General features: G+C 46.3%; 2 protein-coding genes across 2 annotated transcripts; both read left to right on the top strand.

The window, feature by feature from the left end:
* LOC8070408 (putative E3 ubiquitin-protein ligase SINA-like 6) lies at nt 2137-5283 on the top strand. The gene is made up of 3 exons (XM_002457407.2): nt 2137-2252; nt 2332-2613; nt 4296-5283. The coding sequence occupies exons 2-3, from the start codon at nt 2452-2454 to the stop codon at nt 5022-5024; spliced, it is 891 nt and encodes a 296-aa protein (XP_002457452.2). The 5' UTR covers nt 2137-2252; nt 2332-2451; the 3' UTR covers nt 5025-5283.
* On the top strand, nt 6827-10055 carry LOC110434223 (putative E3 ubiquitin-protein ligase SINA-like 6). The gene is made up of 2 exons (XM_021458091.1): nt 6827-7086; nt 9249-10055. The coding sequence occupies exons 1-2, from the start codon at nt 6943-6945 to the stop codon at nt 9903-9905; spliced, it is 801 nt and encodes a 266-aa protein (XP_021313766.1). The 5' UTR covers nt 6827-6942; the 3' UTR covers nt 9906-10055.

Below are 18184 nucleotides of genomic sequence, written 5' to 3'. Positions count from 1 at the left end.
GTGATTTGGCACAAGAAACACAGCAGGAGGCGACGACGAGACGAAATTCCAGTGTGATGTGTCGTTGAACTACTCGGAGACGGAGAACAACTCGTCCCATATACAGTCTTCGGAATTACAAGTGCCAAGCGCACGACGCTCGCCGATGGGATACCACGGGACGGGAAGGGACGGCTCCATGTCCGTTCTTGTGCCCAAGTTCTATCTGGAGAAGCACAGCAAAATCAGTGTCACTATGAACAAGGCCTTAGGCTGAAAAACCAGGAGCGCACATCACGGCTGGATCAGACCAGCGGCTAAACATTTTAGGCCTTGTTTAGTTCACCCCAAAATTCAAAAACTTTTCAAAATTTTCCGTCACATCAAATCTTGTGGCACATGTATGGAGCACTAAATATAGACGAAAACAAAAACTAATTGCACAATTTGTCTATAATTTACGAGACGAATCTTTTGAACCTAGTTAGTCATAGTTGGACAATAATTGTCAGGTACAAATAAAAGTGCTATACTGTCAAAATCCAAAAACTTTTCACAAGTAAACAAAGCCTTTATTATTCACCTTCTGACAATGACAAGTGTAGGTAGGAGTAGGGTTTAGTTGCAACTTGCAACTACGCCAATCTTTTCCACTGTTATTTTGGCGGTGTGCAAGGGTCTGGATGTTATTTTTGGGTTTGGCACTTCCCTTATATTTTAGGTACTGAATCTTAAGATTACTTGAGACCATAACACTCTTGTATCATTAACTAGTATAAAGTAAATTATTATATTTATGATTTATTATTTGTCTTTGTGTCTCAACATATTAAATTTTTATCCTTGTATACTTATAGAAAAAATTATAAATTATTAATTGTCTTTGTACCAACACAAATAAGACTTTCTTGGTTTTGTGATTCTGTCTAATGGGGTTTTTAGTTCTCAGTACCCAAAAATACAGATTATGCCTATAAAAATTGCATTGAGCGAAATCTGTAATTTTAGTATAAAACATATACAATAATCGTAGCCTGAAAGAATACTACAATTCGGGCACCTGAACTTTAGCAAGTCCCTATTTTTGGCGCTGAGAATATATGCAAGGTTTGTATCATCTGCACCAGGGTTTGGCCAAAATCTCTTAATTTTTGTTTCTACCTATGAACTCCGTTAAATATGCATAGAATGTGTCTATTGAACACTCGAGTGTTTTGAGCTCTTCCCGCGCTCGTTTCTTTTCTACTACATCCCAATGCACTGTCGTTGCCACCGTCCTGATCCTTCGTGGTGCAGTAGGATCTCGTCAAAGCACCGTGGGCGCACCCATGGCCATGGAGTTCTCACAAGACGTTACGACATCTGCGGCGACCACCTCCTTCCCCTTGACCCCTTCCCCCCACGCCCGCTGTCTCGCTGTCGTCCCCACCGCCAGGGCTGCCTACCTCCCCCAAGAGAAAAATCGAGTGTTGGAACACACTAGTGAGGTGTAACTTTTTTTATGTATATCGGTAATTTATTTTTATGTATTAGATTTTAAATATTAATCAAAATCCAACATTTTTTTTAAAAAATCCGGACAAAATTTCAGCAAATTTGTTCCAACAACCTCCTCCAAGTATTTATGTCGCTCATGGTAAGCCAAACCTTGGTTGACATGCACATCTATCGTTTGGCTCTCAATAGCGGCTTGATTTTTCCTCTTATTCCATCCCAAAACGGTTACAATTCTAGTTTTCTCCTGAGCAAGCTATAAAATGTTCCATTATCAATATAATAATAATATAGTAGACATTGTTACTCATTTCACGATTGATGGAACCTATGATGGTTTAGCATTGCAATAAGTACCTACATCTCCTTGTAAGAAATTTCTAACTTCATCAAGTTGGAAACTTGAACAAAAGATTTAAAACTTATTCTAAATTATAAGAGATTTTAGAGAAAGTGACTCTTTAACTCAGTTTAAAAATCACCATTCTCGTGAATATATACTATCCATGTTTATTATCATCAATCTAAATAAATCACATTACTTTGAAATAAATCACATCAATTTTTCACGATTAAGAGGGAGTTCTATGCCCGTATAATTAAGTACCCACACTATCCTGTAATTACTCCTTTAGCAATTAGCACCCAAGAGCCGGCCAGCTGGGACAAAACGGGAACACACTCCTGGTGCGAGAGGAGACAGAAAACCGCCGCCAGGGTCTGCGTCCGAGAGCCACTACCGGATCGCCGGATCCCATGGCCCCAGACCCATAGTCCCGGTAGCATTCCGCACGTCGCATCGCATCACATCGCATCGCTGGTCGTCTTGCTAGATTAATTTTGTTCTCTTGCTCGCAGTGGCCGGAGAAATCGATACTTTCGCCCCTCCTGCCCCGTCGAGCATCACCGCCGCCGTTTGTCCGGTTCACCTCTGTGAGGAGACCGTGCGTGACTTCCTGATTTAGGGCTTATACGGAGATGAGCAACAGCGATTCCAGTAAGCAAACAGGGGAAACGCAGCAAGAAGAGAGAAACAGGAAGAGGAAGGATCCGGATGGCGCCGCCACCAGCGTCACCATGGAGCTAGAGGTCCTGGACTGCCCCATCTGCTATGGGCCCCTACAGCCTCCAATTTTCCAGGTACATCCGTCGCGCCCCATCTTCATCACTATTTTTTTTTCTGTTCCTGTGTTGCAGTCTCCTTTTGTTACTGGTCGAAATTTAGATGATAATTTGATAAAAAAAAAAGAAATTCAGATGAGAATTATTTGTTACTGGTCGCTTCTGCTCCTTTTGATAATATATGGCGCTAAAAATGCTTTCCCGTCATTTAATCATGTATAATTGCCGCAATTAGTATAACAGTCTACACACCATTTGGAACATATTGATTTGACAGTAACCTATTCGTTTTATGTAGATAATAGTATGGGGCAAATATGATCCATTGTTTTGAGAAATCAACAAAACTTTGGGCCGGGTTTGTGGTTTGATGGTGCCCTTGTTGGTGGTGCTTTGATATTAAGACAACAGAAAACAACACCAAATAAGCTAGCATATTATTATCTTGTTTCCTTTTTTTAAACAAACCACTGAAGTTCCAACAATTTGACATTTTGATTTGTGAACAGAGTACTGCAGCAACCAAACTACAAACTTTTAGATAAATGTTGAATGCAGATAGCAGGTCTTAAGAAAAATTGGTGCTTTCAGGAAAATACTACTTCCATGCACCTGAACACCACTATTACCATTTAGGCATTTACCAATCTTTAGCTAGAATGGTTAATCATTGAATAAACAAGATATTGCAATTTCATCCAGAAGAAAAGGTTAGGTTGATGTGTTCAGTTTGTCGTAGACAATACTTTTAGCTATAACAACAGACAACTGACTGCTGACTGATAACATGAAAATGCCAAATAGTGGGTGAAACTTGATTCTACTATTCTAGACATATAGATTATTCTGATGAATTTAGCCTCTTTAACCTCCATTTTTTGTGTTGAAAGTTTTCTGCTGTACATTGTGGTCCCCTGCACAAGTGATGCTAAAATTTGCCAGTGTTCTGTGTGCCTAAACATTGCTCTTGATGAACTCTATATTTCAAGGAAGAAGAAATGATGGTGGGAAAGATAGCATGATGTTTTAAACAGACCTTGTCTGTTATGATTTGATAAACAGCCCAGGAGTGTTGTACTGTTGGTTTGCATTTTTGTCTATTTTCCTATCTACATATTAGTTTGAGCGTATGACTAACAGATATGCACACCCAAGTTCAGTTCCATGCAACTTCAAGTACCTGATATTTACTGTTCTACGAGCTTGTTAATTAATAGGGTGTTTGGTTTAATGAATGGGTCTGTCCATCATCCTCACTTCTTTTTTTTTTGGAAAGGTCGGCACAAGCTTTGCCGAGTTATATTAGTAGGGTAAAGAAAAAAGATATTTACAAAAAGGTTTTACAAGGCTCTTCTGAGCTACACCCAACAATTAGACTGATACTGCAGTAAGAAAAACTGGAAAAAAAAAGAAAAACTCAGCAGGATCCTTAGAAACATCCTCACTGCTCACGTTTTTGTTTGGTTTGTGGAATGGAATGGGTTGATACATTGATGCACCAGCTCATCTAGAGTAGTTTGATTCCTCAAACCAAACACCCTATAAGTGCATAACTGAATTCTACTTGTTCATCCATGCTGACCTTGCAGCTATAGTTGCTTTATGCATTACGTGCATAGGACGAGGTTGAGTCTTCCAACAACTGGTCTGAATTACTTCAGCAACCATAATGTTCATACTGATTTATTTCTAACTCGCAGTGTGTTGTGGGACATCTCATATGTTCATCCTGCCGTGGCAAGCTCCAAAAACCAAAGAAATGCCACCACTGCTCCTGTGAAAGTGGCTCCAACCGCTGCCACGGGGTTGAAAAAATCATTGAATCTATCCAAGTTCCTTGCTCCAACACCAGGTATGGATGCTCCATGAAGACAAGCTACTATGAAAGGGAAGATCATGAGACAAAATGCCAGTATGCACCATGCTTCTGTCCTGACACTGGCTGCAGCTTCTCTGCATCAACTGGTCTGCTTCAGGAACATTTCACCACCGAGCACCACTGGCCGTCCACCAAGTGCAAGTATGGCTGGTGCTTTTACGCCGACGTGAAGGAAGGGGTTCATGTCATCTCCAGCGAAGACGAACAACTGTTCCTTCTCAACATTGCATCAGAGCCGTTTGGCTGTGTCATCTCAGTGTTCTGTGTGCAGCCTCATGATACTGAGCCGAAATCCCGTTGTGCTGTGACCTTCAGCTTCTGGAAGAACAACTCGTACCACAGCCAGTCTTCAGAATTCCAAGTGCCAAGCACGACACTTTCTGACGGTTTACCAAGGGAACATTTCCTGTTCATTTTGCCGAGGTTCTATATGGAGGAGGACAGCAGAATCTGCATCACTATGAAGAAGGATTCAGCATTTCAACGTGAAGAAACTGACACCTCGGGCGCTGATTGTTACTCGTCATTCTTTTCGCTGGGCAAAAAGTGATGAGTTAGTTACCACACTACTGCTGTGGCTACCGCTGCATGAGCTGTGAGACTGAAACACAACACTCTGCATATGTAAATGCTACTGCAGTGTATAGCAGCAAGTACCCCTATCATCTACAGTTGCACTTGTGCAGAATCAGTTTGGTACCAAGTTGTAGTGGTAATTATCAGTTTTTTTGTTGAGATTATGGTAATTATCAGTTCCACCTTGTTAATTGCATTCTGGGAAGAATTATGTGTAGATGGGTTTTGATGCAAATATAGGTATCTAATTTGTGGTACACTTTTTAGTATGTGTGTATTCATATTTTTGTAGGCCCGACATAAACAACTGGCCAGTAACCCCAACAAAAATGGACATGGGGGCACACAATAGATATACTAGCAGCGGCTTGCTGCGCCAAGAGTATGGCTGGGAGCAAAGGTCTTGCCAGGCCTGTGGCTGTGGCCAACAATGGTACCACATTTGGTGTCACATCCCTCCTTAGAGCATCTCCAACCATTTTGCATATTTGATTTGGCAAATGAGAGAGTTTGCCAAGTCAGTGTTGATGGCATCTGGGGGTGTTGTTTTCCTCCTTGGAGGTGTCGCAGCAGAAAACCTATACTCCTTCTAGTTTACTTTGCTTATTCTATGTGGCGTGCAAGGTGACGTTTGACGTTTGTTGCTTCTAATGATCGCTGATGTTGTGTTTCTTATGGTGGTAGTTTACTGGCGCCTCCTTGGTGAGGTCTTTTGTTTTTATTGTTTTGTATGTCTCTTTTCTCTATTAATACATACCCGGTATGCTCTTGCTGTTGGTTCTTCGGGGAAAAAAATTTGCACCTCGGTAACAAATCATGCTAGTTCGGATGCAAACAGCTTTGTTATATCCATATTTGTAAGTTTGGAAACTACAGGTTTCTTTCTTGGCATATCCGCATATACGTACGTGCAATAATACATACTAGAGTGACGAAGAAAAACTGTGCTTAAAATCCACTTATCAGGGAAATTTCAGCAACCGCAAGCACCCAATCTCATCTGACAATGACGGCCTTTTGTTACAGGATCACACCCTGGTCGTGTGGGGTGAGAAATAAATTCTGAAGTTTGTTTTTTCAAATATGTTGCTGGAAATTTGTATTTCCACCATCAATGACATGTATGTATGAAAACTTGTATTTGTTTACTTTTTTTTGTTATTCAATAGTTACTTGGTTATATTTGTCTAAAATTTAAATATCTACCCTTTATTTAGTATCCAATTATTTTAGAAATAACTTCGTTATTTGAAGTTGATTCATGGATATAAATGCCACATACACACCAAAAATAGCCTTTACTTCTGGCTGCAGACCCTTCCCTTCTCCTAGTGGCTCTGGCTCCTATTGTGACTTTGTGAGTGTAGGCTCTTGTATGGCTAGTAAAGGCTATTTTACTAGCCAGAAGTTATGTTGTCGACAGAGTGATTACCGCATAGTTATGTGATTTTTTAGAATTGATTTCCTCTAAAAACCAGACTAGTCCCCTTTTCTAATAACATAATTACGGCAAAGCAAATGCTTTTGCTGTCTGAAAGAAAGCTGTTTTCAAAAGAATGAAGAATCACAAAATTTGCTAGTGCAGTATACATCTATACTATCTACTCCGTGTATATTTATTTTCTCAGTCCTATTTTTATGCAGTAGTCCGGGTACGTCTAGCATTTAGGGTGAAGAAGCCAGACCCGAACAAATTTTGGGCCCGTTGCCTCCCTTCCCCTTTTCCCTCTTCCGAAACTTCTACAGAACTTCTCTCTCCCTCTTCATTATTTTTCCCTTTTCTCGTCTGCTTCAGGGCGGCGCCCTTCTCTCTTTCCGTCGTCGGGAACCGTCGGCTTGACCGCGCGGGCTGCGGGAAGGGAAGGGAGGAGGACGAAGCCACGAAGGAATCAATGGCGCCGCAGGAGCCGGAAGAAGGCGAGTGCACGGGCGCCGCGAAGCGGAGGAAGGCCGCCGCGGCCACCGACGTGAGCATGGAGCTCGACATCCTCGACTGCCCCGTCTGCTACCACCCGCTACGGCCGCCGATATTTCAGGTACACGCGCGGGTGTTTAAAAAAAATGCAAAATCCTTTTTTTTTCCTCTTAAGCTAAAATTTAAAATAGAGAATAACCACCTTTTTCAAAAAAAAATTATACGGTGTTTAGTTCTATTTTACAAAATAATGAACCAAGACTTAAAATTTTATGGAATAGGAGGGGAAGTAAACACCCCCTTACTTTGGGGGTTTGCTTGTCCTACAGTTTTGCCACGAGTTCATCTGCGATTCTATAACCTGATAGTGTGGATCTGCGCCGAGGGGCGAAGCCACGGTTGACGCACCCTGGTGCACAGGCACCAGGCTACAAACATGTTTTACTACAAGCTACTGGGCCGTATCCGAACGTTTGTGCAGCACCTTGCGACAACCGTGTGCACCTGGCCCCTGGCTCGCCTTCTCGCAAGGGCACGACTTATCCAACACTGCATTAGTTAGTGGAGCATCGATCAGGAGTGTAGCAGTAGCAGTTGAGTCCAACCAAGCATGGCCTGTGGCTGCTATGCTCCATGCTAGCATAGCGCTGGCTTGCAGGCACTAGCTATTCGAAAACAACTAAACTATTATTACTTGATTATATGGTCTGCGACGTCTGCCAAAGAAAGCTCAGATCTATCTCTAGTTGTTTTTATTAAACTAAACTTGAAAGGAAGCTCAGATATGTTGATAGCTTTGTACGGTATGGAATAAGATGCTTACACATTTGGAAACCTAAAGGACCCCGAAAAAAAAGCGAAATGTCAGCACAAGTGGTGAACAATTTAGGCCTGAGCCTTGAAAATTGAGATGTGCAAATATACAGATACTGCTTGACTGAATTGATTCTAAATGTTTTCTCTCCCTTATTTCTTCTATAATATAACACGACTATTCATTATATCGTTTATGCTTAGTTTACTAAAATATTTGGCATACCTATCCAATAATAAAGACCAGCTATTTGAGTGTATCCAAAAATATGGTCCACAAAACTATATTGTTTCATATTTTGTAAAAAGAATCAATGAAATTTTGTTCGAATTCAAATTGGACAGCATTAGGGAAAATTCAAAATTTGTGTTAGACAGCCGCTAAACTAACCCAGCGTCCTCCTTGTCTATAATTTGTCTGACAATACAAGATAATGTATGTTAAAGTAGTGCACCAGGGTGGATTGAGTGCTAGCTTTGCCCCGCCGACGTAACGCTCCTGCTCTAGGCTACTACCCGCAGGACCACACAATGCATGATAAATTCTGTAGCTTTGTTTGATTTTTTTTAACAAAAGGAAGTGAACAAGTTTTGATTATATTTTAATTTTCGGTGTAGTCATAAGTTGAGAGTTTCTGAAGAATATAATCTCCCTGGCATCAACATTCTAGGTTCTCTCGGGTTTGAATAGCATCAAACTGTTCGGATCTGGAAATTGTTCAAGACATTTTAAATTTCATACAGCATGGTCATTTGCATGACTTGTTCAGTTTGACCAAACTGCAGTAGGTCACTAGAGTTGAATGTTAATTAGTCGATCAAATAAATTTCTTGATAAATACAATTGACAAGATAAAGGAGCTGGAATTCTTTGATTAGTACCATTGGATGACTGACGATCAAATACAGTTTACTTAATTTTATCTGATACTGGCACCCAGTCCCATGCACCTCAAAGACCTAATTTGCTGTCCTGTTGATTGCATATTTTGTTTGTCCATGGTTGCTGGCCCTGCATCTGTTGTTACTTTATGTATTACCATGTACGTACTTGAGTAACCATTATACTCATATTGTTTTATCTCGATTTCTAAGTGTGCCGTGGGGCATCTCATACGCTCGTCCTAAACAGCCTAAGTTCTTGTGTTTATATGCCTATGCAGTTCATTCTTCATACTGAAGGGAAGTAACAATTGCATTGAATGCAATGAGTCTGAGTCACCCAAATAGGATGGCTTACTGAGCTAAATTTGGAATTTCTTATGTGCCATGCTTGTTTATTTTCACTGTTAGGGCTATTCATGTTGATTCTTCTATGCACTTAATAATTCCAACATGCTTACTTACAATTTTACAAATTCCCATCCTGTTCATCGCTGGAGATTCTAGTCGTATCTTGCAGTCTGATCATTGCATGTTTACTTGTTCCGTAGTTGTTCTCAAAGTTTCTGATTCATGCCTTTTCCTCAGTGTGCTGTAGGGCATGTTGTATGCTCATCTTGTTGTGCCAAGCTCCCGGACAAGTGTCACTGCTGCTCCATCACCACGGGCTACAATCGGTGCCACATCATAGAGCATGTTGTTGACTCCACTAAAGTTCCTTGCATGTATAGCAATCTTGGATGCACTGAAAAGATAACCTACTATGAGAAAGAAGACCATGCGAAAGTCTGCCCTCATGCCCCATGCTTCTGTCCTGAAGCCAGCTGCTCTTTCTATGGATCAACCGTGGAGCTCGTGGAGCATTTCTCTGCCAAACACAAGTGGCATTCTGCCAAACTGTCCTACAACAAGGCATTTCGATTCCGCATTGCACAGGGCTCAACTGTCCTCATGGGTGAAGACGGGCACATGTTCTTGGTTAACATGGTAGTGGAGGCTGCTGGAGGTGTCATCTCAGTGTTCAGCATCCAGCCTCACATCAGTGAATCAAACTTCATGTGCAAACTGGCAGTCTCATGTCCTGAAAAGAGCTATGCTCAGTGTACTCAGTTTCAAACAAGAAGCAGCAATCTTTTTGATGGGCTACCAAAGGATTGCTTTACATTTGTCGTGCCAAAGTTGCTGCTCCGAGGTACCAGTACAAATGTCACAGCCATGGTGAGTGTGACACTCATCCCACCATAAGTATATGCTTGGGTTATACTGCACTGATGTACGGTACTACTGCCTGTTCATAACTGAGATATGAGTAGGGAGTGCTTTTGACTTTTTCCTAGGTCTGGGCCTTTTTATATATATACTCCTGTGTGTAAGAAGTGAAAAATTTTATTAAATGCTGATGCCACGGAGTTTATATAAGAGAAGAGACCTGTGCACTTGTGATGTCATACTGTCATGTGATGGTACATGTCATTTGATTTTCTTTTACAGTTTGTATTCAGAGTAAATTGGTTTCAATTTTTTGGATGTTCTTTTGATATTCTTCTTGAAACTCGAAAGGAACAACATGAACAGCTGTGTCGATGCTGAAGCAGTGAAGCTGCCCACACTGGAGATTGGAAAAATATACATAGAAGTTCAGAGCTTACAGAAGGATGTCATGCTCTCTGACCTTTGATCTGTTCAATACTTAATTAATTACTCCTGAGCTCCATTTTTTTAACCTGTGTCTAGGATTCACAGTACACTCACCAAGTTTTGTTGAATGTAAACTGCGACAGTTTTATTACTTCTGAAGATGGAGGATGTCCGCTCCCTCGCCCCCGCTGCCCCTGCGGGGGATTCTCAGAAGTGTGCTGGACGAGTTTGCAGTTGCTCTACTGGTCTGCGAATTAACTACGCCAAGAGCACAGCAGTGTCTATTTACATGGATGAAAACACTACTGCAGATTGTGTGACAGTACTGGGATGTAGAAGAGAGAGTTTCCCACAAACATATCTGGGCTTTCCTCTGTCCAACAACAAACTGCGTCTCTCAGCTTTTGCCCCTCAAATAGCAAAATGCGACAAATATCTTGCAGGATCCCAGGTGGCGCGAACCACATTGGTGAACTCAGTCCTAGATAGTCAGATAGTCTATGCAATGGGAGCCTTAGCTATCCCTCCTGGGATCCTTGATCAGATTGATAAGAAACGTAGATCCTTCCTTTGGGCTGGATCTGGTGACTGCAGTGGTACACAATGTCTAGTAGCCTGGGAGCATTTCTGTCAGTCAAAGGAAACGGGAGGGCATGGTCTGAAAGACATTGCTGTTCAGATCACTTGCCTCCTGAAAATGAACCATAAGCTGCACGGGAGGGCTTGGTCTGAAAGACATTGGTGTTCAGATCACTTGCCTCCTCCTGAAAATGAACCATAAGCTGCACGGGGAGGGCTTGGTCTGCTTCCTGAAAATGAACCATAAGCTGCACTCCAGTGTACCTTCTTCATGGGCAAGATGGTTACAACAAAATGCATGCATCACTTCACTGACAGGGAACTTGCACGGCAACCATAGGGACATTGCTCAGGTCGCTGCTACCTCTTTACAGAGCTATCACGACAGTCCACATTGTTGATGGAACCTCAACGTCCTTCTGGCATGACGTTTGGGACGGTGATGACGACTCAGCTGAGCGGTTCCCAGAGCTTTACAGCCATTGCCACAGGCAGGAGGTCACGGTAAAGCAAGTTTTTTATGCAAACCTACAACCTTGTTTGCTAGGAAGGCTCAGTTTCCTACGAATCACCTCCCATATCATAATTTTTTTTGCGAATAAATGAAGAAATATCTTTGTCTATCATGCAAAAGGTGGTATACCAAAATCTACAAGGAAAGGCAGTAAGGTACTGCGAGCCAGCACAGTGCTGCGTGAGAGCCACAACTCACTCTGAAATCTGAATACTCCAAAACGGTTATCATTCAAACATGTTCTCGATCTCACGATGAATGAACTAAATAAGCAACATGAACAAATGCACAAACCTGAACATCAACAAATCACTAAATTCAGACAATATCTTCTTGGTCAAGTTTACATTTTACAATCAGAATTCAAAAGTTCACTCATGCACCGTGTGGTGGTAAACACGCACGGAGAAACATGCCAGCAGCTAAACAGACAACAACTTGTTCTAGCCCTTGTAAGCACAGGAAACTAGTACACACTAGCCAACGCAACAAGCCTGCCAACTGCAGAAACAGATCATTGGTTACATTACATCCTCAATGTTTGTCAACTTTACAAGCAGAGGTGATCGATGTACTTCTCATCATCTGATGGAAAATTGCTAGTACAACTAAGTAAAGTCGCACCTTGATGCAGAAAAAATTAACTTGCGTGCAGCTTAATAAAAAAATAGCAACAAGTTCTATCTTCTATCCTATGAACACATCAGATATGGAAGCCACAAGGGAGGTTCTTGAACAGGTGTGCTGCATCCTCCTGACCAACTTGGCGCCATGCTCGAGTTCAGCGGGTAGCTGCTACTAGCTCTTGTCCTTGCATCCTCTTGGGCTCCAAAGGTATCGACGCCAACGAAGAAGTCATCATCCAGTGGTATACTTTGTCTTGGCATGCTGATGCACTCACCGGACATCATCTCGGGGCCTAGCAGATCTTCCACACTGACTTCAGCCACCACTGGCGCCACCGGGCGTGTTGACGAACTCGGCGCCATGCTCCAGCTCGGCGCGTGGCTGCTGCTTGCTCTGTTTCCTGCCTCCTCTTGGGTTCCCAAGAGGCGCTCCGGATCCACGCCAACGAAGAAGTCATCCTCCAGTGGTGTACTTGCTGGTCGCAGGCTGATGCACTCGCCGTACATCGTCTCTGGGCCGAGCAGATCTTCGACAGTGGCTTCGGCCACCACGGGCAGCACCAGACCACACGGCTGCTGCAGACCATGCTCTTCTTCTCCTCCAAACATCTCCTGGCATCCGATCCACTCGTCGACGTTGATGTGGGCCAACTGGGACGACATCTGACCATATATACTCTGTCTCAACGAACTCGCCGTTGTGCTCCGGCGCCGCAGCGTGTGGCTGCTGCAGAGCGTGCACCTCCTCGTGTCCGAACATGGCGTGATCATAGCTTGTTTGTTGGGGCTGAACGTCGATCGTTCTCAGACGAACGTCCCTCACAGCTCAGGTGGTGATCGCGGCGACTATGACAGGGTTTAGTAGATGGAAACAAGAACACAAAACAATATTGTGCTGCGCAATTGCCGCAGCTTTGAACGGAGTTTATTCATGTTTATATAGATGTGCCTACAAGGATCCATGATCCCCACGCCAAGTTACAAATCGTGCGTAGACACCGATTCTTATGCCGGAGTCCGCCCCGTGCGCGACAAGCTCCCTGGCGTGCGCACCTTCCTAAAACCCGGACTGCATTGCAAGCCGAGCACGACATCGCTTACATGCTTTCCCAACTAGTCTAGCTAATGTAATCTAACTAACCAAATATGATTACAAGATACGATATGCAATATCTTAGCTAACATTGTTGTCGTGCTGCATCTGCACCTGCTCGCGCTGGGCGTGGATCAACTTGGCCGGCCGTGCCTCGGGGTTGCCACTGCCGGCCTTCCTCTTAGAGCACGACGATGTAGCGGCGGACTTGCTGGAAGACGATGGCTTCCCTTTCGCACGAGACGACCGGTATACCTTGCAGAGTACATAATTGCTAGTGGCTGTGGCGGCGGCTTGCTTGTCGACGAAATCGTACTCAACCATGCATGCACCACCCCATCCTCTCCAATCCATCCTTCATGCGCCCGTAGGAAAAGGTGCAGAATGTGCCGCCTTCCGATCCATGGACGTCCTTGGCACGTACCTCCGGATGCCAGCGCGTTTCGCCGCGGGTGCCGATCGCGCGCTGCCGGTGCCCGCTCGCCTTCCCTTTGGTGTTCTTGTACCTCTTGAGAGAGTAGAAATACCATACGCTGTTGTAGCCATCTTCCATTTGATCGGTGCCCGACGCTAGTATGAGGTTGGCGACGAGATCAGCAGGGGCGGGGGAGCAGACGTCGGCATGGTGGACATAGGGGATTTCTGGACGATCGACACGCCGTCGGTGGCGTGGGAAACGCGATCATCATGGGCAGCCATGTCGATCTCGAAACTGAGGCGTGGAGCAACTTGCTGTATCTCGGCGAGATGATCAGGGTCGCGGGTGGATGAAAATGGTACGGTGGATCTTTAGTTTGAAGGCCGGGAAAGGTGAAGACGAAGGTGGGTTTGCCCTTGCCGACGCGATGTGCAGAACTCCAGATCGGCAGCTGCGCTTATATAGACCTAGACTAGAGGATGACCGTATTTTTTTTTAATTTTCACTAGGGGATTACTCTATATTCAAAAAGAGCCAAAAAAACAGATTTACAGAAGTTTGATGAGGAAAAACAACACCGAACGCCCTAGCGCTGGGGTAAAAAGTGGCATAGCCACAGATAAACAAGGAAACAATAGCAGGACACGGAGACTACTAATCAGGACATATGAGCTCTTCAACGATGCCTCCAGGGGGTGAATGACGTCATAACGTAATCATCGTCATGCAAGCCCGGGCTTGGCAAGGATTTCTCCCGAGCCATGTGCCGATGAGAAGTAGTTGCAAGGCTCTTCAGTGACGCCTTCAAAAAGGAGAATCTCGTCCCTGGCTCAAAATTTGAGCTGAGCTTTCGCCCAGAGCCGTTGCCAAAGCCTCCAAAGACCCACCCGCGACTGACGTGGTAGCCGGCCGCCGCCACACCATGCGGAGCCTTTCGTACTCGCCCGCGATGATGGTAGGCGCGCACCGGCAAACGTCGACCGCCTCCGCTCAACGCGGAGCCATTCCGGACTCGCCCGCGACGAGGGGAGGCGCGCAAGAGCGTTCTCGCCTGAACAGAGAGGGGGTGTCGGCCGCCGCCACAACGCGCGGAGCCGCGCCCGGACTCACCCGCGGCGGTGGGAGGCGCGCACCAACAAAGATCCCCAGACATGCCGGTCGCCGCCACACCACGCGGAGCCACACCAGGACTCGCCCGCGATGGGAGGCGCGCACCGGCAAGCAAGACGAGGGGAGAAGCCGGTCACCGCCACATCCCACGGAGCTGTGGGGGTATAAACCCCTATACCCTCATGGGCCTATATGGGCCGCACCATCAGAGGTGGCTCGGCCCACAAGATGAAGACGTGCGGCGCACGACTGGTCGGCGTGCACCGCAAGGCTACAAGATTTTGTACCAAATAGGATACTTTGCTTGTAACTCTGTCCCTTCAGGATATATAAGGAGGGGCAGGGGTCCCCTAGAGGACAAGTCCTACATCATATTCTCTCAGCACAAATCAATACAACCAGACGCAGGACGTAGGTATTACGCCAACTCGGCGGCCGAACCTGGATAAAAAGCTTGTCCGTGTCTTGCGTCACCATCAAGTTCGTAGTTTGCGCACCGTCTACCGATAAACTACTACCGTGGGTATACCCCAAGGTAGACTGCCGACTAGTTTTCGTCGACAGTGGCGCGCCAGGTAGGGGGTGTGCGTACAGCTCTCCCGACGAACGAGATGGTCATTATCCCCGACTTCATGGCCATGGCGGGCGACTTCACGTTCACCGTCAGCTTCAACAGCTTTACCGTCACGACCACGGAGGAGGTGTAGATCCGATCTGCGCCAACCACTTCTTCATCGACGTCGGCGGCGGCTTCAACCACGCTAGCTACGACTCCAACTACTCCAGCAACGTCTCCGACCACGCCGACAATGCGTCACCCGCTTCTCTGCTACAAAGGGAGGCAGATCGACGACACCGACCTGCTTAGGCTATCGACCAAGTTGTGTGGCCTACTTGCTCTGACCACGAGTCGCAATAATAATCGCCACGAAGAACGGCGCTACGACAGCCGCGACCACCATCACGACAAGTCAAGCAACTCTCCCGACCAGACTTTCGTCCAAAGATAAGTACAATTCTAATATTTTATTTATTTTTGGCATAATATTTTTAATATTATTATTCTTCAAAAGAACTTTTTTAGCCGACTAGTTTTTTCTCCTACACGAGCTTTCCAGAGCCGGTACTGTCTCCGACTCCTCCCTACACGTGCACGAGATCCGCCCTCTGCGTTCCGGGTGGTCGGCAGTACCTCTCTGACGTGGCTGACAATCCTACGCGTGCCTAGGTTCCGCACCTCATGCTGATTGTTGGCTAGACCAGAGCTGGTACAAGCTCTAGGATGAATTAACTACTCGTGCTAATTTTATAATAAAAAATCTAAAACTTATCTCAGTACTGATTTTTTATCTAAAGTTTATTTATACATCATGTACTACCTATTCTTTATATTTATTTTTCAGGGGTTTGGCCCAGTCGACAAGCTACGCTCGGGAACTCGTCGACTATTCCCTACGCTGTGCCCGGGGACTGCTCCGACCACCGAGCACGTTTACGTTCCCAACCACGCTCGGGGACTTGTCGACTACTCTCTATGCTGTGCTCGAAGACTGTGCCGACCACCGAGCACGTTTACGTTCCCAACCACGCTCGGGGACTTGTCCACCGGTCCCTACGCCGTGCTCGGGGACTGTGCCGACCACCGAACACTATACGCTCGGGGACTGGTCGACCAGCTCACCAATTTAAGAACTTGGGGACTGCACCGACCACCGAGCACTATATGCTCGGGGACTGGTCGACCAGCCCACCAATTTGAGAATTCGAGGACTGTACCGACCACCGAGCGTTATATGCTCGGAGACTGGTCGATTAGTCTATTCAATTGCATACGAGCATGATATGCTCGGGGACTGATTTTTTAGACCTTGCTACAAGGCTCATACTTCGCCTTCCAGCAAGCTCGGGGACTACATCGGTACGATGCATCTGGCGATGCATCTCAGTTTCAGAATTCCTTTAAGAACTTTTCTTTTGACCCTGGCACCACGTGTCTATGTCACCTACTACCAGGCTCGGGGACTAAGTGGGCACACTTCACCTTGCGGTGAATATGCTTGCTATTTTGAGGTCTATACTTTTCAGAAAAGTAAAGTGGGCACACTTCACCAGGAAAGAAATCTTTTTTAATTAAGAGCACCATGCATTCTTCGAACAACCTGCTTCTTCGATGTCAATGTTGATCAACTGTCTTTTGAGTTTGTCAAAATACCGTTGCAACTGTTTGGGCGACTTTCCTACTTATTGAAGACGTCAAGCCTCACTAATCGAAGAAGCTCAAGACGGCGTGTTACATCATAATACATGGTGCTCGGGGACTAGCTGTGGGGGTATAAACCCCTATACCCTCATGGGCCTATATGGGCCGCACCATCAGAGGTGGCTCGGCCCACAAGATGAAGACGTGCGGCGCACGACTGGTCGGCGTGCACCGCAAGGCTACAAGATTTTGTACCAAATAGGATACTTTGCTTGTAACTCTGTCCCTTCAGGATATATAAGGAGGGGCAGGGGTCCCCTAGAGGACAAGTCCTACATCATATTCTCTCAGCACAAATCAATACAACCAGACGCAGGACGTAGGTATTACGCCAACTCGGCGGCCGAACCTGGATAAAAAGCTTGTCCGTGTCTTGCGTCACCATCAAGTTCGTAGTTTGCGCACCGTCTACCGATAAACTACTACCGTGGGTATACCCCAAGGTAGACTGCCGACTAGCTTTCGTCGACAGAGCCATTGCCGGACTCGCCCGTGAGATGGGAGGCGCGCACCGGCACCACCAGCACGCTAACACCCATGCAGATGCCGAGGTCGACGCTGTCGCGTAGAAACGCCGCTGGCCATCTTCTCTGAGTCGGCGTCGGGACACCCCAGAGGCTTCGCGAGAGGGAGGGAAGGGATGCAGAGGGCCGAGCCGCCGCCATCCTTGCCTTCCGTCGGAATCCCGGCGTCGAGCTCCGGCGGCGGCTGGACTGAGAACGCGTTGGGGTGGAGCCTGCGGCGGCTGATGGAGCCGCCCGGTCGCCCTCGAGGTAGAGCGACGCAGGCGTCGGGTCTCAGGAGCAGCGATCGCCATGGCCGACCATGGTCAGGCAGCACCCATGGCCGATGGCCCCTGACCAAGGTGGGCGGAGTCGGAGGCGGCAGCGTCCAGCTAGATCCGGGCCCGGGACGACCGGATCTGGCCGCCGACCGTCGGTTACACCGCCGGCCAGCTCCTTGGCGACGATGCAGGTCCGCCATGGCCAGGTGAAGGTCGAGGCCGCCTGGAACTGGCTGCCTGGCACGCCACGCCGCGTACGCCGGCCGCCGAGCTGGACCCCTACCGGATCCATGGAGGGGGCATCGGATCCGACCCAAGGGGCACCGGATCTGAAGCCTGAGCGCGCCGCGGCCAACCAAGCTCGGAGCCCAAGGTCGGAGGAAGAGGAGGAGGGGAGGGAAGGGGAAGAGAGAAAGGAAAAGGTGCTATGGAGTGGTCTTTTTGGGCGCCATAGCTGGCCGCCGCCGCCGCAAGCCGGCGGCAGCGACGGCCCGGGGTGCTC

This window comes from Sorghum bicolor, chromosome 3 (genome assembly GCF_000003195.3).
Source record: "Sorghum bicolor cultivar BTx623 chromosome 3, Sorghum_bicolor_NCBIv3, whole genome shotgun sequence".
Lineage (NCBI taxonomy): Eukaryota > Viridiplantae > Streptophyta > Magnoliopsida > Poales > Poaceae > Sorghum > Sorghum bicolor.
The sequence above is the reverse complement of the archived record's forward strand: the minus strand, read 5'-3'. Positions and strand labels throughout refer to the sequence as shown.

Bases quoted from the DNA above. Each gene is read 5' to 3' on its own strand.
- LOC110434223 (XM_021458091.1), top strand. From the start codon at position 6,943: ATGGCGCCGCAGGAGCCGGAAGAAGGCGAGTGCACGGGCGCCGCGAAG. The intron at 7,087-9,248 runs GTACACGCGCGG...CCTTTTCCTCAG, and splicing joins TACGGCCGCCGATATTTCAG to TGTGCTGTAGGGCATGTTGT.
- LOC8070408 (XM_002457407.2), top strand. From the start codon at position 2,452: ATGAGCAACAGCGATTCCAGTAAGCAAACAGGGGAAACGCAGCAAGAA. The intron at 2,614-4,295 runs GTACATCCGTCG...TCTAACTCGCAG, and splicing joins TACAGCCTCCAATTTTCCAG to TGTGTTGTGGGACATCTCAT.